The sequence below is a fragment of the Centropristis striata genome, chromosome 5 (genome assembly GCF_030273125.1).
Source record: "Centropristis striata isolate RG_2023a ecotype Rhode Island chromosome 5, C.striata_1.0, whole genome shotgun sequence".
In the NCBI taxonomy this organism is placed as follows: domain Eukaryota; kingdom Metazoa; phylum Chordata; class Actinopteri; order Perciformes; family Serranidae; genus Centropristis; species Centropristis striata.
This window is the reverse complement of record NC_081521.1, coordinates 25,917,995-25,937,761: the sequence shown is the minus strand read 5'-3', so window position 1 is coordinate 25,937,761 and position 19,767 is coordinate 25,917,995. Positions and strand designations below refer to the sequence as shown.

At 39.6% G+C, this 19,767-nt stretch overlaps 1 protein-coding gene across 1 annotated transcript; it reads left to right on the top strand.

The window, feature by feature from the left end:
* The first annotated feature begins 641 nt into the window (after positions 1–641).
* Positions 642–17,840, top strand: LOC131972175 (transketolase-like). Its single transcript, XM_059333958.1, has 14 exons — positions 642–900; positions 2,976–3,093; positions 3,437–3,550; positions 4,661–4,758; positions 7,736–7,927; positions 8,842–8,960; positions 9,939–10,135; positions 10,263–10,427; positions 11,074–11,230; positions 12,554–12,684; positions 12,790–12,873; positions 13,411–13,504; positions 13,613–13,735; positions 17,069–17,840. The coding sequence occupies exons 1-14, from the start codon at positions 794–796 to the stop codon at positions 17,254–17,256; spliced, it is 1,887 nt and encodes a 628-aa protein (XP_059189941.1). The 5' UTR covers positions 642–793; the 3' UTR covers positions 17,257–17,840.
* Positions 17,841–19,767: the final 1,927 nt, after the last annotated feature.

Here is a 19,767-nt window from a genome sequence, read left to right as displayed (position 1 = left end):
AACGGAGGATGTTTCTGAGCAGAGGGTGTTTCTTGGGGACATTTGTGCCGATATATGACAACTTACAGTTTGACATCCAAACTGCCACATGGCGCTGCTACATGGAAAGTCCATTAGTATGAGTATTAGAGCATGGTGACGGAAGTAGGTGACAGTTATTCATTCATTCAATGTGAAGATGAAACATACTACAGAAATAATAAGCTGAATTTTGTTCTTACAGAAACTTGGATCAGGACTCAACTTTGCTGCCACGTGCCTTTATTTAACATTTTACAGTTCTGGCTGTTAAGAATAATTTCTCCTTAAAATGCTCACAGCACTGTTGGAAGTTTTTTCATTTTTCTGTGTTTATTTTACAACGGAATTGTCCCCTTTTTTATTTTTAACTTTCCTCAAAAAATAGCATGAATTACAATATGTACAACATGGAGTTATTGAGCTTGAACCTGACCAGAGTGCGTCTGAGCGTGCATGTGTTCGTGTGGCCTTGGTCTCAGCCCAGAGCCGTCCTACTATTGGTTGTGCTCATGCGTGACAGTTTGGACTAACTGTAGGCTCCTTTTAGCCTTAGATTAGCCATATTCATAGGCTTTGCTTACAAACACGCCCCCCTCCCTCCTCTCTATCTCTCAGCAGGTTCAACACCACTGCCTCTTTTAACCCCTGCCATCGTCTCCTGCACACTCAACGCCTTTATTCTCGACACAGCAGACCGGGGACTTTTAACTCTTCACTCCATTTAACCGGCTTGTGTGTGCGTGTGTGTGCTTTTCTTCGGTGCATCGGCCAGATGGAGGACTACCATAAACCGGACCAGCAGACCGTGCAGGCGCTCAGGAACATCGCCACCCGGCTCCGGATCAACTCCATCAAGGCGACAACTGCTGCGGGCAGCGGGTAAGAGGAGCAATACGGAGAGATTAATCCGAGCTGGAGATGTAGGACACTGTGGCATGACAAAACAAGGTCACTGTCCTGGAACAGTTGCTGTATGATCCATGCACTCTGCTTTAAGAGTAAATTAAAAGTAGAAACGCGGGCTCGAATTTACAAAAAACAAATTTATTTTTAGATGCACTTATTGTCCGCTGCAGACTGCGTGCAAGAGGATCAGCAGTATAAAGCCACGGATGCACATTATCAGAATATTTACGACAAAACTGAGGACCTTTCTCTAGTCTTCAGTTTTCTATTTTAATTTCGCTGAGCGTAAAATAGTTCTGTGCCAACATGCGTTACGCGTAATTTACGCACTTCTCAAGAAAGGAGAGTTGCAAAGGGTCAGGGTTCATTTTCTTGCCATTTTTGCATCAGAATTTCAGTTGACGCGCTTGTTTGGCGTCTTCGAACATCGACACAAAAATAAATAAAATTAACAGGCGTGTTTGTTTTGCACAACCGCCCCTTCAAACTATGAAATATTAATTAAATCGTGTCGGATTTGAAGGTTCGGCATACATCGCTGCAGGTGCACAGTGTTCCGCTCTCCTGTAACCCTTTGCGTACTCTGTGAGCAGTTATGTAAGGGAGGAGGAGCAGGGACACGCATGATCCCGTGCAGCCAGCTCGTGGGTCGACGTGGTGTGTGGACGCAGCGGAATGGGACCGGGGGACGCACGGTCGCGCTTTTGCCGCTCAGCCGCGTCTGCGTGTGTGCGTGTATAGTGCAGCTTGGCACACTAATGTCAAGCAATTATAATTAGATAGAGGGAAAAAACGTCCGGTGAGGAATTTCAAAATAAAATCCGAATACTATATAACCATAGACTGATTATAATATTATGGTATTATACATACTCTTTGCCTGCAACGTTTTTGGACTGATAGAAAACTACATATTTAAATAAAAATAAATTATAGGATTCATAAATCTGTAACTTCTGAGCGTTTTTCAACACCCGAAGCTGACTATCCCATGCATGAAATACTGCACAAGGTATAACCCTTCAGCAGGGCAGATAAGTTACATTAGAAATGTCAACTTCATTGATTGTTCATTCCATTATATGTCACTATGTAACCTATATATTGCCTTTTTTTATTCCCTTGGCTTTATGGTTGGTTATTTGATCATCTCAAGTGATACATTATTGATGATTGAGATATAGGTGGGCTACTTTCTCTTTTTGCCAGTGAAGTGCTGTATGAATAGGTGGACAGAGCATCAAGTAGCTGATTTGAAGCCAGTCAGAAGATATTAAGGGAATGAATTAATTCTAATTTGATAACTGAATCACACACAAAATAAAGTGTAATGTGCATTTTTTTCTGTTTATCTTCTTTCTTTCTTTTTTGTTAATTCCATCCATAAACATAGCCAGTGTTCACATTGCAAAAAATATAGAACGGTCACCTTCCTTCCTCTCGTAGAGCATAAGGTCATGCCTTTTCATCATCTCCTGCTGGGTTTTGCTTTTACTTACTTTTGATTATTTGATCACGTTTTTCATTTTAGGAGAGAAAGGAAAAAAGGCCTTCATGGAGGAGGCCTGGGTGAGGTATTATTATTAGCATGTGGTCTGAAAATGAAGAGAATAACAAGACTGAAGACATAACCTGTTTTGTGTTAAATTGTCTTGAGTTTAATCGTTTGGGACTTCACATTGAATTGTGTTTCTTGTTTTACTGTGTGTGCATGTTGGAGAGCGGTTGAAGAAAAGCGACATCCTCCAAATGCATTTATGCTTTTTGTGTGTTTGAGAGTGAGATAATGTATATGTACTTACTGACTGTGTGACCCTGATAAAGTCACTCTCACTTGTCTGTCTTACATAACTCTCTGACTACAGTCGCTCAGGGATGAATTAACCCACTAGATCCAAGATGAGAAATAATCAGACTCCACCTATGATTGCCACTTTGTCTCTGCATCAGTATGTGGACAGTATGCTCTGAACCTGCTTATAGATTTAAAAAGGCACATCAAGTTTTTTATTTGATTGCTGTGTATCTAATTCCTCATTCTGTTGCAGCCATCCCACATCATGTTGCAGTGTGGCAGAGATCATGTCTGTGCTGTTCTTTCATACCATGAAGTACCGTCCTGAAGACCCCCGTAACCCCAACAATGACCGCTTCATCCTCTCCAAGGTAACACAGACATACTATATGGGTGGCAGGTGTTCTCCTGATGCATGTACAGAGAAGTTAGGAATGTATAACAACTGATTTACCAATTATAAGATACATATTTGAAAAATGTGCATGTGTTTATAAGTTTACATGCATGCTTTTAGATTACAGTGTTATTTTTGACAAAGTGACACTGGTAAAATCCAGACTTTGCCAATTGTGCCGCATAACACAACTGACGCACACACACACACACACACACACACACACACACACACACGCACACTTCAGAATGAAATTTCTGTTCTCACACATTTAATTCAGCAGGAAACTTTTTGACCTTTCCCCTCTGCTTCCTCAGGGTCACGCAGCCCCTGTGCTGTACGCCGTGTGGGCGGAGACAGGCTACCTGAAGGAGAACGAGCTCCTCAACCTCCGTAAGGTCGACTCCATCCTGGAGGGACACCCTGTGCCGGTGAGGATGCTCAGACCTGCAGGAAGTTCTGGGTCTGAAACATGCCAATGCATATGCATTCCGAATACATTAAAAACTGTTTAGTGTTAATTTGAGGTATATTATTGGTATTTTAACATTAAATCGATGTTGATGTATTTAAAACGTGACTATACCAGTAAATAAACATTGAGGCAACGCTCATTGCCCACCATTAACACATAAGAAACCTTCTGATTTAGCTTAAAAACAGTTCCCTAAGCTGTTTCATGATATCTTTTACCAACTGTAATATCATGTTGCTAAAGGCTGGAGGTTAAGTTTGACTTTGCTGCATGAAGCTGTGTGTCTGACTCAACTTGCTTGGAGCTTATTTGGGCTTTTGGCAAATAACCTTTTGACCACATCTTAGAATCTTAAAATATTCACATGATGTGACAAAGGAAATATATACTGAAGCTCCAAAATATGCAAAATATTCCTTTCAGTAAGTGAGGAACATCTCATTTTTTCTTCAAAAAATGGTTTGAATGTTTCTCACACTGCACAATAAAAATGGAGACAATGAGTCTTTGAACTGTGGTTACCAACCTGGGGATTGAGACCCTGAAGGGGCGTTGCAATATAATTATGATGAGTAAAAAAGAATATTAAATATTTTTCTGCCTTTTCCCTTTAAAATACTGAATAGTTTCACCTTTTTAATCCAAAAAGTCTGTGTATGACCACTTAATGCTCATACAGAGAGACATGAACACACTACAACATGCAGACTGTATGCAGACAGGCATATGGGGACAAAGATGTTGTTGTGTGACAGAGATGGTCGTCCTCGGCTCCTTTCTCCTCTGCTGCAGACATTAATAAGACAGTGTGTTCAGATACTGACACAGTGCTAGACTGTAGCAACATGATTTGTTTTTTCTTGCATGTTAAGAAATTCAAAATAATCCATCTACTGTACTTCATGCTGTCTGTGTTTGCAAACCTTCTACAGTCTGTAGAGTAAGATGCATGCTGTGTACCATGTACAGTCTGTGAAGCCCTTTGAGGCAAATCTGTGATTTTGGGCTATATAAATAAAATTGATTTGATTTGTGTGTGTGTGTGTGTGTGTGTGTGCGCTAACAGAAGCAGCAGTTTGTGGATGTGGCCACTGGATCTCTGGGGCAGGGGCTGGGAGCTGCCTGTGGAATGGCCTACACTGGGAAATACTTTGACAAGGCCAGGTAAACGTATACAAAACACACACAAACACAAACAGAAATTATGATGCAGAGACCCTGCAGCATGAAAAAGACTTGCATAGAGGAGCACAGCAGCTCAGCTTGCATCTGCACATATTAAGGTAGACGCTATGAAATTATGCATGGCATAATGTACGCTGCAGTGAACCGTGCTGACATGTGACATTTCAGCCTTTACATTTGGATCAAACTGCGGCTGACAGGCTGGAGCAGCACTGGCATTTAGGTAGCCACTCAGAGAGCCAGGAGATCTGACCTCTGATCAGTTTTACCTTTAGATCGGGAGGAATGAGGGTATGTTCTTGATAAGGCAGAGTTCAAATTTATAGATTATTTTTTAAAATTGAAAAGCATTGCACATTTCTGCAGCTGTTTCTGTTATATCCAATGTTTCAAACATATTTACATAATAATAGATAAACAGGCCTGCAGTCCACAGTGGTCATGTACGAGTCAGCTGAATGTTAGCCGGGTTGCAGATCAGTCCTCTTCTGTCTCCTTTGTTCTCGTGTGATCTAGAAAAAGCCACATGGTTTCCATTCCAACAATAGAGAGAGATGGGAAAGCATGCCATTCACATTTTCATAGAAAATTGATATGATATAAAAGCCTCCAGGCTGAACTCTGAATTTCAAGAATACAAATTTCACTGTGGACTGAACAGAGGGGGACTCAAAGGCAATTTAAAAAATTTTTAACATTACAAACGCAGTGAAACAGGCGGTCAGGGAATGCCGTAGTTGCAGTCTGAGCTGGCTGCCCTTGATATCTCTCACTCTGCATTCTGTGTGCACTCGATTGTTTCTGCTCTAATAATCACACATGCAAGAGCAGAGCTCCGCCCTCACGTCTCCGCCTCACCCTATATGCTCATCCTCACCAAAAAAAGGCAAAATCTCTTTTGCATCTGTGCATGCAAGGTGCATTATATCGTATTCACCGTACATGCGATTGTGCACAATGTATGTGGTTGTGCGTGCAAGCACAAGGATGTGTGTGTGTGTGTTCCCCTTGTGATGCTCCGAGCAGCTTGTCAGACTAATTTGCTGCAACATAACTGCTCACTTTAGGAAGCTGCATTAGAGGTTTTATCAAATAATCTGAGACCAAAACTGCTAAATGGTAACCATATCAACTGTTTCTAGAGGCGCGCACACATAAATGCAACCAACTAGCAGCACCAACTGGAGTGAAACAGCCGGGATATCTCACTTTTTTTTGTCATTTCTGGTCAAACTGTATCAGGAAATGAATCAACGACCAACCCGATGTGGTTTATTAAAATACGATACATGAATGAACCCGTCAGATACACTTAACGGCAGAGACTGAATAACTGACACTGTTCGTTGCTTCATGCTTATGTGACTCTGGTTCAATACTCTGCCGTTGTGAATGTGAGATTATTGGATCAAACACATACAGCAGGGTTCCTCCTCATGTTCGTTCATGCTTTGCACCAAACCCAGGAGAGAATGCATCTCCGAAGTTTCTTCTTTGTTGGTTTTGCGTTGGCAAAGTGTAACCGTGTGGGTGACACAGAATGTGAGATAGGTGTGTATGTGTGTATGTGCGCCAGCTGGACGGGTTTGGGCTGTTTGCAAGGAGAGGTATCACCATGTCTTGATCTGTTATTCTGTTATTCTCACCTTGCTCAAACAGAATGAATGAGACACACACAGACACACACACACACACACACACACACACACACACACACACCCTTCTCACCTCATGAGGGATAACTTTACCCTGTAGCTGAAGCACTGTCTCAGCCTGCTGGTGTTGTACTGGATTCCCTGTCAACAAGATTCACCGTTGTGATCCACAATGTTGCCCCCTTTTTTAGATCCCACGCCAGCATTCTGGGAGGAAAAGGGGCACAGCGTGTAACACAACAGCGTCTAGTTTGTGTATAGTACATGTGTAATCCCGCCATGCCAGCTTTCAGTTTCACACAGACGTTGATTGGTCTTATTGCCTCCACTGAGGGCTTAACAGCAGAGCAACTCAGTCCCTCTATTCATTGTATTTTTAATAAAGTACAGTGAAGTGGAATAACAACTCAACATTCCCACCTTGAATAGGGCTGTGTAAAGAAGCTTAATACAGTTTTAGCTGTTTCCTTAATGGTCATGATTATTCTGAGAAATAAATAAATATTTTTATTTAGTAAATGAGTTACCTGCTGTTTGATTGAGCTCTTACTGTATATCTTTAAAAAACTTCTAGTGCTAAACTGAGTTCTAAGTTCTTCATATTTTAAAAACCTGAAATGATGAATACAAGCTGGCACTTTTTTCATATTTGGTTCAGTGCATCTGTATATATCAGTACGGATAGCTTCAGCGGACACATTTCAGAGATCAGTCTAACAGTTTTTTAATATTTTCCCCTCTAGTCTCAAGTCTCTACCTCTCTTCTCTCTCTCTCTCTCTCTCTCTCTCTCTCTCTCTCTCTCTCTCTCTCTCTCTCTCTCTCTCTCTCTCTGTCACTCTCTCTCTCCCTCTCTTACATCTCCACTGCTGTGGAATTCCTCCCCTCTCTTTCTTCCTTTCTTTTGTATTGTGTTTTCTCTGAGTCGGAATGCGTGGTGTAATGTGGCGTGTCTCAGCCGATCTTCCAGCTTTAATGAGAATGTGTCTATTTGACTGGAAAGCTGTCAGGAGTCGTTACGCCACGGGAGCAACTAGTGAGGATGATCAGAGCTCAGTAGGGGGGGTGAAGTGTGTGTGTGTGTGTGCGTGTGCGTGTGCGTGTTTGTGTGTGCGTGTGCGTGTGCGTGTGTGTGTGTGTGTTAAGGTGTGAGAGTCAGCTGTCACATTGAGTCCACTGGGTGAATCAGAAGATGAGAGGATGTGCCAAGAGGAAAAATGGAGCTGATATGGAAAATTACCTCTCCCTACTATTAATTAATTCATTCTAAATTAAATTAACATCTCTCTCCCTCTGGTTGTAGCTATCGGGTGTTCTGCCTGCTGGGTGATGGAGAGATGTCCGAGGGCTCTGTGTGGGAGGCCATGGCCTTCGCCTCATACTACCAGCTAGACAACCTGGTGGCCATTTTGGACATCAACCGGCTGGGTCAGAGCGACCCGGCTCCACTCCAGCACCACGTGGAGAAGTACCAGCGGCGCTGCGAAGCCTTTGGGTGAGCAGGGGGGAGTCTGAGGGGGAATACAACACTGTGAAATGATTCCACTACAAGTAAAAGTCCGGCATTCAAAACGTAATGAAGTAAAAGTACAAAAGTATCAGCATCAAAATGTACTTAAAGTATCAAAAGTAAAAGTAATTGTTATGCAGATTGTTTTATACAGTCATGGAAAAAAATATTAGATCTCTGTTGCCTGGTACAACTAAAGGTACATTTGTTTGTACAAATATAATGATAACAACAACAATAGTTCATAAGAGTTTAATTTAAGAGCTGATATCTAGCCATTTTCCATGGTTTTCTTGATAATAACCAAAATCATTATCAAGAACATCATGGAAAATGAGAGTAGTCTAATATTTGTTTCCATGACTGTATATTCTAAATATATTAATGTAATAATATTTGTGATGCATTTATGTAAGCAGCTTCTTAATTTTCTAAAGATAGGGCTCATTTTAAGTACTTAATGTATTGTTATGAGGTTATGAGTTTTTTGTTTTTTTTTAAAGTCTAATCAATTTTAAATTAATCATGTTTTTCATGTTAAATCTTAAAAGTAACTAAAGCTGTCAGCTAAATGTAGTGGAGTAAAAAGTAGTATAGTTACCTCTAAATATAGTGGAGTAGAAGTATAAAGTCACATGAAATGGAAATACTCAGTACAGTACTTGAGTAAATGTATTTAGTTTCATTTCACCACTGGTGGTTGTGATGTATTTGTACATCTCTAAGTGTGTGGGGTGTCCCTTAGTGCTGCAATTATCAGTACTTTACTTCACTAATCAAGCCAAGGTCTATTCCAGTGGGATTATTCCAATAAAAAAACAGCACCCAGAGTTTTATTAATTTATAGAAACACCCCTGCAGGACTGCATTGTAAAGTTTGATCTCCTCTGGTTTCCCAGCTGGCATGCCATCATTGTGGACGGCCACAGTGTGGAGGAGCTGTGTAAGGTGCTGAGTCAGCCCCGCCACCAGCCACTCGCCATCATCGCCAAGACTATCAAGGGCAAGGGCATCCCAGGTACAACAAACATGCAAACACAGGGATCCACGGTCTTCCACAGAGTTCAGTTCAGTTTATTGACAAAACAGTTAAAATTCAAGTACAACTATCAGACATTTTGGAGCTATGTGACATTGGACACCCCAGTAAGAGAATGAGAGACAATAAACCCACTACAAAAACCTGTTTCTAAATGATGACTTGGTAAAACGGTGACAACTGACTGCGAGTAATATTTCTGTCAGAAGTTTTCTTAACTGCAGAGGGGCCCTAACTCTCTGTAATCCAGGCAGCGATTCAGTGTTTTAGCTGCTGCAGCTCGGTAATCCCTCAGAATGTGTAGGATACACTCGCAGCAACAGCCCATTGTGCTTTTGTTGTGATAATGGTAAGGGGCAATGTGTGTGACTATGAGTTGTTTTAACAGCAGCGTGTGTGTCTAACCTTTTGATGTTTATAATAGCCTGTTGAGACCCACTGAAGTGGACAGTTGTTGTGAATGTGACAGCTGGCTGTGGTTTACTTTATGCACATGCATAAATGTGGAGGAGATAAGCATAACAGATGTCATGAAAAGTTTAGTTTTTCATTGTCTTTCATTGTTTTCATTCTCGTTTTCATTGGAAAATACAATCATGGAAAAAATTATTAGACCACCCTTTTTCTTAAAGTTCTTGTTCATTTTAATGGCTGGTACAACTAAAGGTACATTTGTTTGGACAAATATAATGATAAACAAAAGAGTTTAATTTCAGAGCTGATATCTAGACATTTTCCATGTTTTTCTTGATAATCATTATCAAGAAAACCATGGAAAATAGTATTTAGACAAATATTGCACCTCCTGCTTTTTGGATACTGCACTAGACCATATTGCAATTCCACTGAAGGCAGCATATGACACCATTTTTATTTTTCTCATTAATACAAAGTTCGTTTTTACCTCCAGTGGTACTTGTTTGCACTAGTCCTCAGTTGTGTTTGTGTGTCTTTCAGCGGCTGAGGATAAGATGGGCTGGCATGGTAAGCCCCTGCCGAAAGACATGGCCGATAGCGTCATGAAGGAGATGCAGAGCCGCATCATCAGCTGCAACAAGCGCCTGTATCCCTCTCCTCCCAATGAGGATGCTTCACCTGTCAGCCTCCGCAACATCCGCATGCCGAGCGGGCCCAGCTACAAACCAGGAGATAAGGTATGGCCAGGGGTGGCAGATGAGCTCTTGGAGTTACATTGGCATAAACAAATAAATTTGACACAATTAACCTTTCAGATTGAGACAACAAAGCTTCAGCTACTGCTAATTCAGTATGTGTCACCAGATTGCCACGAGGAAGGCGTACGGCATGGCTCTGGCCAAGCTGGGCCGTTACAACGACCACGTGGTGGCTCTGGATGGAGACACCAAGAACTCCACCTTCTCCGAGCTCTTTAAGAACGAACACCCCAACCGCTACGTGGAGTGTTACATCGCAGAGCAGAACATGGTGAGAAGGAGACGTTAGCTTTTTTTTTTTTTTGCCATTTAGCCATTTAGCCATTTTGATATTTGCATGCTTAAGTTAATTGTACAGTATATATTTGTGAAAAATTCTTCTTGACATCTTAAAGAGTTGGTTTGTTTTAACTTAACTACTTTAACTTTTTACTCCACTACATTTAGCTGACAGCTTTAGTTACTTTTCAGGTCGAGATTTAACGTGAAAAACATGAATATTCAACTTTTTAAATTAAACCTTATAACAGTATATTAAGACGTTAAAATGAGCCCTATTTTTGCTATATTATAACGCTGCTTACATTAATTTATCAATACAAATAATCCAATAATATATTTGGAATATATATATATATATATATATATATATATATATATAACAATCTGAGTGCATAACGAGTACTTTACTTTTGATGCTATAAATTCATTTTGATGGTGATACTTTTGTACTTTTACTAAATTTTAATTTTGAATGCAGGACTTTTACTTTTAGTGGACTAATTTCACAGTGTGGTATTAGTAATTTTACTTAAGTAAGGGATCTGAATACTTCTTCCACCACTGACTGAATGTACTTTGGGCAATTTGACAATATTGTTTCTCCTACTCCTTTTTCTCTCTCTTCTCTCCTGCAGGTGAGCGTGGCGATAGGTTGTGCTGTGCGGGACCGCAATGTCGTGTTTGCCAGCACTTTCGCCACATTCTTCAGCCGGGCCTACGACCAGCTCCGCATGGCCGCCATCTCTGAGAGCAACATCAACCTCTGCGGCTCCCACTGCGGGGTCTCCATTGGTCAGTTTCTGTCTCTCTTTGTAGGATTGTATAATGATAATCTTGATCTTAATAAGATGAGAGGGGGAAGACAGACATGATTTGTTAGCATATAATAATTGTCACAAGCTGTGCATTGAAGGTTTTATCATGTTGCTAGCCACTGTAACTGATTTTGTATCATTATGACGTTCACTGTCGCCCACCTTTCCTCTTACCACTCCTTTCTCTTAAATCCAGTTTGGAAGCAAAATGCTGCTTTTGGAGTAGTTCATCCCACTGATTGATATAAAGGCACACTGACAGCTGCTGAAGATCTTTAAGTCTTCATTGTTTTATCCAGGGATGGAAAAAATTAATCAATGATCGATTAATGGTCATTAAGAATTTGGTCAATCACATGGAATTTTTAATCGATCTGTGTATTTTTTATTTTAATTTTATCTCTGACTGCATGTCAGTACTTCACTAATAAAGCTACAGTTCGCAAACTGAAAGTTGCAATAACAATTATAAAACACACAGAAATACAAGAGTGTTAATTTGAGCAAAACTAGCTTACTGTATCAAACCTTGCTAGCATGAATTACTAGGTTTAATTTTATCCAAAACTTATTTAAACACAAAACACATTTAAATATCTAAGATTACTGTGAAAACTAACCTCACGCCTCTTCGGGGGCTAAAACATAAAATAGTGAACTCCTTGACATTATCTTTACAGTATCATCTCACTTGAGTTAGTTTTGCCATCGACAGGAAGTCTCTTTTCGTCCTTTCAAAACAAAAGTGCCTGTTATCAAAACTGGCTTTTGCACAGTTCTGTATATATATTTTTATTTTTTTTATTTTGCCCATGTATGCATGCGATTAATTGATTGTTAACGTTGTAGATAATCGAGTTGGCAGGTTTCTTCCAAACTCCCATCCCTAGTTTTATCAGATGTTGGTGCTGCTTTAATTTCACTACAGTGGGTTGAATTTATCCCCAGTACATCTTGGTTTTAATTTTCCTGATCCTAAAATTTGAATCCCCCCAACTTCTCACCTCCACTGTTGTCCTGTTGTCCATCTTCCTCTCCTGGTATCAGCACTGCCCCCTCCCCTCCTCCCTCTCACTGTCTCTGTGTCATGGAGGTGATGACAGAGCGGCCTGATTCTCTTTCACCTCCTCCTCCCCTTTCTCCTTCTCCTCCACCTCTTCAGGTACATTGCATGTGCACTTTTACAGACTGAAAGCATGCCAGTCGACCAGAATTTATTTTCCAGTCTACATTAAAACATGTGAGTCTTGCTGACTTGCTGACTTTTGTCTGTTTGCTGCTGATTTATGTGAATATGTAGGTGAGGATGGGCCCTCTCAGATGGGTCTGGAGGATCTGGCCATGTTTAGAGCCATTCCCACCGCAACTGTCTTCTACCCAAGTGATGGCGTGTCCACTGAGAAGGCTGTGGAGCTCGCCGCCAACACAAAGGTATCCATAGTCACCTGTCGAGAGCGTGTTTTAGTGTAAAGGCTCCATCATGTTGAGATGTTTGGATGCATAGTTTTTGTGACTTATTTCTGGGTTTTTTTTCAGGGTTTGTGCTTCATCCGAACAAGCCGCCCTGAGAACAACATCATCTACAACTCCAATGAGGACTTCCATGTTGGTCAGGCTAAGGTTTGTAGTGGCGTTTTATATACTCTTGGATGCTCTTTGGACTCTTATTTTGCTCTTATTTCTCATTATTACAAACGAGATTAACTAGATTGTGTGCACATTTCATTAAGTTCTATGGAGTCTGCTTTAGAGCCCCACAATATGGGATTTATGAGACTGATGCCGATACGGATTTTAGAGGGGGGAAATTTTATCAGTAACCGATGCAGTGTATTTCACTGTCAGCAAAATCTATAAATGATAACTGAGAAAATAAAGAAGCTAGATAAAGATAAAGAAGATAGCTAAATAAACATCAACAATTTCTGTTCAATTGCTGACTATTAAAAAAACCAAAACCAAAAACAAATTAAGAGTAAACATTTCTAAATCAGGGCGAGCAGCATTTTCTGCATTATATATTGTGTAAAAAAAAAATTCTGCATCAGCACATATTGGACAGAATATACACCGATACCGATCAGTCGGTATCGGTCAGCTAATATATATCTGTCAGGCTCTATTCTGCATACAAAATCTCTTCCCTTTCCACTCCAGGTGGTCTATAAAACCAATGACGATAATGTGACTGTGATTGGAGCAGGAGTGACCCTCCACGAGGCTCTGGCTGCTGCTGAACAGCTGAAGAAAGGTAAAAAGAAGAAACAAAAAAAACAAACCTATGTCTGCAGAAAAGCATTCATTCTTTATATAAAGCAAGAGTTGGACTGAGCTCCACCTTCCTCTCTCCCCTTTTTAGAAAGAATAAACATCCGTGTGATCGACCCATTCACCATCAAACCCCTGGACTCCAAGACCATCATCGAAAACGCCAGGGCCACCAGAGGACGCATCATCACAGTGGAGGACCACTACTATGAAGGTGAGGAGTTGCAAATGACCGTACATGGTTTAAATTATGATTTAATGGTCTTATTTCCTTTGTCCAATAGACAGATATACTATTACTACAATATACAAGAAATAAGTTGGTCACAAAGTATTTTCCATTCCAAAAAAGTTTAATGTTCTTTGTCTTTCGAGACATTGCTACATGGTTTCATATTAAACATTATGCTTTTCAACAGGTTCAAATTATACAGAGCAATATTAAGTGCCAGAGTGCTGCATAGATCTACTGAATCATTCCCAATTAAAATGATGACAGTCACATCTGTGTGGAGTCCCTGGCATTAACAGGACAGTTTTAACAAGCAGGCATAAGCATTGTTATATGCAGCTGCTTGTGTGTTTGCCGCTCCAGGCATTTTTATTCATGAGGACAAAGGTCTGTCTGCGGAGAGAGCGAGAAAGAGAGAGAAGCTCTGAGGAAGCTGGAGTCTGAGCGAGGGAGGAGAGAGAAAAGCAGCATGAGGCGGGGAGGAGGAAGATGACAGAGGTATAGGGATGCTTTATGTGGCAGAGAATTGGGGTGTAAGTTGTGGGTATGAAGAGAGAGAGATGGAGGATATAAAAAAGGTGAAATGGATAAGAACGGTATTTGGGATGGGGGAGGGTGGAGGAGGAGGAGCTGGGAGAGCCTGTCAGGGTTTCTTAATTTCAGCCTCGGCCTTTGGGCTCTCGCTGACCTACATACAGTACCAGCATGACAAAAACAAGTGTCCAGATTTTGCTTTCTATCTCTCTCCTATTATATCTGTGTGTTTTTCCGTTGTCATTCATGTAGCTGCTTCCTCCGCCTGTTGAGATTAAGTCTTCTGCAGTGATACAGACAAACAAATGAAGGAAGGCAACACTGTATGTGTACGTACAAATGTAAAAGGTTTGCAGGAGTTGGGATATGTCCATGTATGTGGAAGCTGCAGATATAAATATAAGCTGTCCAAGAACATGTTTGGTGTATGCATGCGTGCATTTGCACTTTGCAGAGGATGGAAACCAAGTGCTATCCAGGGAACAGGGATGTGTTTACTGATGGGTGAATGGCGTCCAGATTTCAAAAGGCAGCATTCCTCCACTGCAGAAGGGCTCTCCAAAACAATTTCTTTCAACCAATTTTTTAGTTTTATTTCATTTTATTTTGGAGACACAGTCAAGTGAAGGAAGTAGGGGCAGAGGTAACCTGGTTCACTGTGCTTTGTCAGATAATGAAAAGAAGATATGTTTGATCAGTCTTTGGAAAGAGTCGGATAGATCATCATCTATCCGACTCTTACACTCTACTACACAAGGTTCTTATTGGAGGTGGAAATCATCAGTCAGGTCAAGTCAAAGTTTATTTATAGAGCACATTTAAAAACAACCTCAGTTGACCAAAGTGCTGTACAGTTATTATAATACAATAAAAATCATACACAAATACAGTAATAAATAAAAACAATGAAAACAATAAAATACTAAAGCAATAAAATAGTAATAAATAAATAAAAAATCAATTTAAAATCAGACTTACAGTTAAAAAGGAAATAAAAGGGAAAAAAGTTAAGTTAAAGTGCCTGAAACTATTTGAAATGTAAGTTATATAGGATGTGAAATCCACTTACAAGTAGGTGACACATTTTGAAACATGAAACTTTGTTGTGTTTTCTATAGATACTGTCACAAACCTCATGTAATGAAGAAGTGTAATTATCAGTATACTGTATGCACTATTTAAATATGTTATTCACCCCAACTGTAAGTTGCTGGAAAAGCTTGAAAATCCACCTCAGAAGTGCTTGAAAAATGCTTAAAAAAGTATAAGAACCTGTGGAGGTATACAATTGTGCCAGAATATGAACAGAAAACAGTAAAGTTCTTCAACTTTTTGGAAAAAATGTTCAAACAAACCCTCTGAGAAATTTCCCACCAGTAAAAGCTAGCACAAAGCTAACCTAAATGACTCATGACTTCAGCTTCCCATAAATTATAATTACTACTACATTTTATATATAATAAATTAATATCCTACACCAATTTATGACACATAATCTGATCTGTTTGCTGTAACTAAATGGTTGTAACATGATTATAAAATGTATTATTCCAAGGATTTTATCCCGTCTAAACCTTTTCCAGAGCCACCACATCGCCTTCTTCACTTCCTTTTCACCCCTGGCATTTTAAGGCGTAATTTTGAATGAACGCACAGCAATGTCAAAGCATAGATAGAATTTGCAGATAATATACGGTTCACGATACAGTGCACCTCTCTTTGTCTCTTTCACACACCAGTTTCAAGCGAACATCATCAAAGGGCTGGGAAAAAATTCAGTAGTGAACATGTAATGACTTACTCTACTCCTCAGCTTTCATGTTCACTCAATCAGAAATGTTTGAATGACAGCTTGGAGTGAGAAGTAAAAAATAAATAAAATAGTGTGAGAGAGAAGTGGAGGATGGCGGGAGAGAAAAGCGTTAAGGGGGGTGAAAGTGAGACAGAGGTAAAGGGAGGGCGTCGTCCGCCCTGTCAGTCCGCATCACATCACAGCAATCGCCTGTGAAGGTGCGAAAGATTTAAAATGACTGGTGAATGGTGGAAATCCAAATAAGGAAGACTGAAGAACAATTGCAAGACTTGAAGAGAGATTGTAGAAAAATATGTTGTCTGTTTGGGTGAACTGAGCCTTTACTCAATAGTCCTGACTGTGGGATCCTTAACTTAAGTAAAAGTACTAATACCACAGTGTAAAATTACCCCACTACAAGTAAAAGTCCTGCGCTTGAAACTTACTGAAGTAAAAGTACAAAAGTATCAGTATCAAAATATACTTGAAGTATCAAAAGTACTCATTATGCAGAATGGAGCCACTCAGATGGTTTTATGTGTTCTAAATATATTATTAGATTATTATTATTGTTGATGCATTTATATAAGCAGCGTTTTACTGTTGTCAATATAGGGCTCATTTGAACTATTTAATATACTTTTATGTGGTTTAATGTATAAACATGCGTAATCATTTGATCTGAATCAATGAATCATGTTTTTATGTTAAATCTTGACCTGAAAGGTAATTAAAGCTGTCAGCCATATGTAGTGGAGTAAGAAGTACAATAATTGCCTTTTAAAATGTAGTGAAGTAGAAGTATAAAGTTACAAATGTGGATACTCAAGTAAAGTAAAAGTACCTCAAAACTGTACTTTATTACAGTAGTTGGGGAAATGTACTTAGTTACATTCCACCACTGCCCGTTTCACACTGGACGGCACATTTTCAAAAATAAAAGCATCAAAACATCGTATATACTGACTGCGGTTTATTCTGATCCTCAGGTGGTCTCGGCGAGGCAGTGTGCTCGGCGGTAGTGAACGAGACCGGCTTCACCGTCCACCGCCTGGCGGTGTCCCAGGTGCCCCGCAGCGGAAAGCCCAACGAGCTGCTCCGAATCTTTGGCATCGACCGCGATGCAATCGCTCAAGCAGTCCGTAAGGTGCTCAGCAGCTCCGCTAATGCCAAGTAAGAACGTTGCAGCAGTGGCAACGAATACGGTAAAGGGACTCTGTGGTTAACTGGCAATCACCATGGAGACAACAAACAAATAAACCAACACAGAAGGAGGGGGAGCACTTCTGGCCCACTCACGCTCCCCTCCTCATGAAACATTCGTTTGAAAAAAAAAAAAAGATAACCTGGTTTTTCTCTTTAACTGTCATCGATGTGGTTTTGACACCTCCGATTTTTACCCCATCAGTTTGTGTAAACGCACCCCTCCCCCTCCCCCCAGACACACACACACACACACCTCCAACCTCTAACCCTTTCCTACCTCCCAGAGAAAGTTCTGGTACTGCTGTAGTGTTTCAGTAAAAGCAGTAAACGTGGTTTGGAGTAAAGTGAAGTCTTTTTATATTTTCTGTGGAACCCCTCTCACTTCCTGGGCGCAACGTTTCATGCGTCTGCCCCGAGTACGACTCTGTAAATCCCACCCCACTAGATTCGGCAGGGTGTGGAGAAACTCTGGTTTGGTCTGTTTGAGCACTGACTGTTTTTAACCTTTTTGACTGACTTGGATGGGACTGCTTCACCAATAAAGGGATGGTTTCTTCACAATACTGGTGTCTGGGGTCTTTCTTGTCGGTTGTGGTTTCATGAAACTCACGTTAATCATCACAGTGAAACTTTGTACTGTCTCATCTTTGCTTATGGACAGTGGTAGAAGAAGTATTCAGATCCCTTACCTAAGTAGAAGTACTAATACCACAATGTGAAATTACTCCACTACAAAAGTCCTGCATTCAAAATTTACTGAAGTAAAAGAACAAAAGTATCCGCATCAAAATGTACTTAAAGTATCAAAAATAAAAGTACTCATTTTGCAGACTGGCCCCACTCAGATTGTTATATAGATTTGAAATATTCCATATATATATATATATATATATATATATATATATATATATATATATATATATATATATATATATATATATATATATATTATGTAAGTATTTCGTCAAGGATGGGTAGATTTTAACTAGTTGATATATGTTATGTGGTTTAATTTTTTACATTAGAACAGATTGATTGTATTTTTCATGTTAAATCTCAACCTGAAAAGTAACTAAAGCTGGCAGCTAAATATAGTGGAGTAAAAAGTACAATATTTGCCTCTAAAATGTAGTGAAGTAGAAGTATTAAGTTACATATGTGGAAATACTCAAGTAAAGTACAAGTAGGCCTACCTCAAAATTGTACTTACGTACAGTAGGCTACTTGAGTAAATGTACTTAATTACATTCCATCACTGCTTATAAATACATAAAAAATCAGCAATAAAAAAATATTCTGCCTCCACCACATTCATTATTTTCTAACAATATTATCTTAGGACTCTGTAGCTCATAGCAATAGTGAGAGTGTGGTAGTGATACTACAGTATAAAAACACTCTGTTACAAATAAACGTCATGCAATCAAAATCTTACTTAACCCATCCAATCCCAAATTTTCCCCAGACATGAAAATATCCAAATCATGTGTCATTAGTACTCATTTGAAATAATCAACCATTAGTTTAAAAGATTTTCATGGAAAAATAGGTGAAAAAGTGTGTTTTATGTTCGGTCACAATAGTGACTGGTGGGATAAGATGTTGTATCTACCATTTACCCATCAGGCTGTCTCATTCTTCCAGAGTTACCAGACTAACTGAATTTCCCCTCTGGGATAAATAAAGTCATTTTGATGTTTTTATTTGATTTATAGACTACATTAACATGTTTCTCCTATGCAGGCATAAAAATCATTATATTTCCCTTTCCAGTTATTAACAAATGTAGAATTCTGTTACTGGTAGTCTCCAACGTTGCCACTAGAATGTTATTCTAGTGTGACTTTGGCCTTCATTATCAAATATACAACTATACCAATATGAATACTGAGAGGACCGATACATGGAGCAAACAAAAAAAGCAATTATCAGTCTATCTCAACATTATTACTTTATTGTAACAGACATACCATTTTTACTTTTGGACACTTCCAATATGATCTCCCTTAAAGTGGGAGGAGGAGAACAGCCATTGGCTCAGGGCAGCTTTGTTTGACATATTCTGCAGGAATAGAGCCTTATAACTCAGAAATATTTTTACGGTCACTATTGTGACCAGTGGGATTAAATGGGTTAAGTAACATATTTGGCATCAAAATGTACTTAAAGTAGCAAAAGCAAAATGGTAAAGGGACGGATAATTTAGTTTGAGCTAAATGTACTTGGTTACCTTTCACCACTGAAGTTGCTATAGCCTTAACATAGCATACCACTATGTAGCTAAATATTTGCTTAAGTTTCACCTGTTCCTATGATACTGCATGAATGCTAACACCCTATAGCTAAAGGCAGCATCTAATTGTGACCTGCATGGAAACTAATGTCAGAGCTGGCATGTCAGCATCATAACAAAATGTTACATGTTATGCAAATATATTTTATTTAATATTTGCAAGAACAGAATGTTTCCATCTTAAATTAG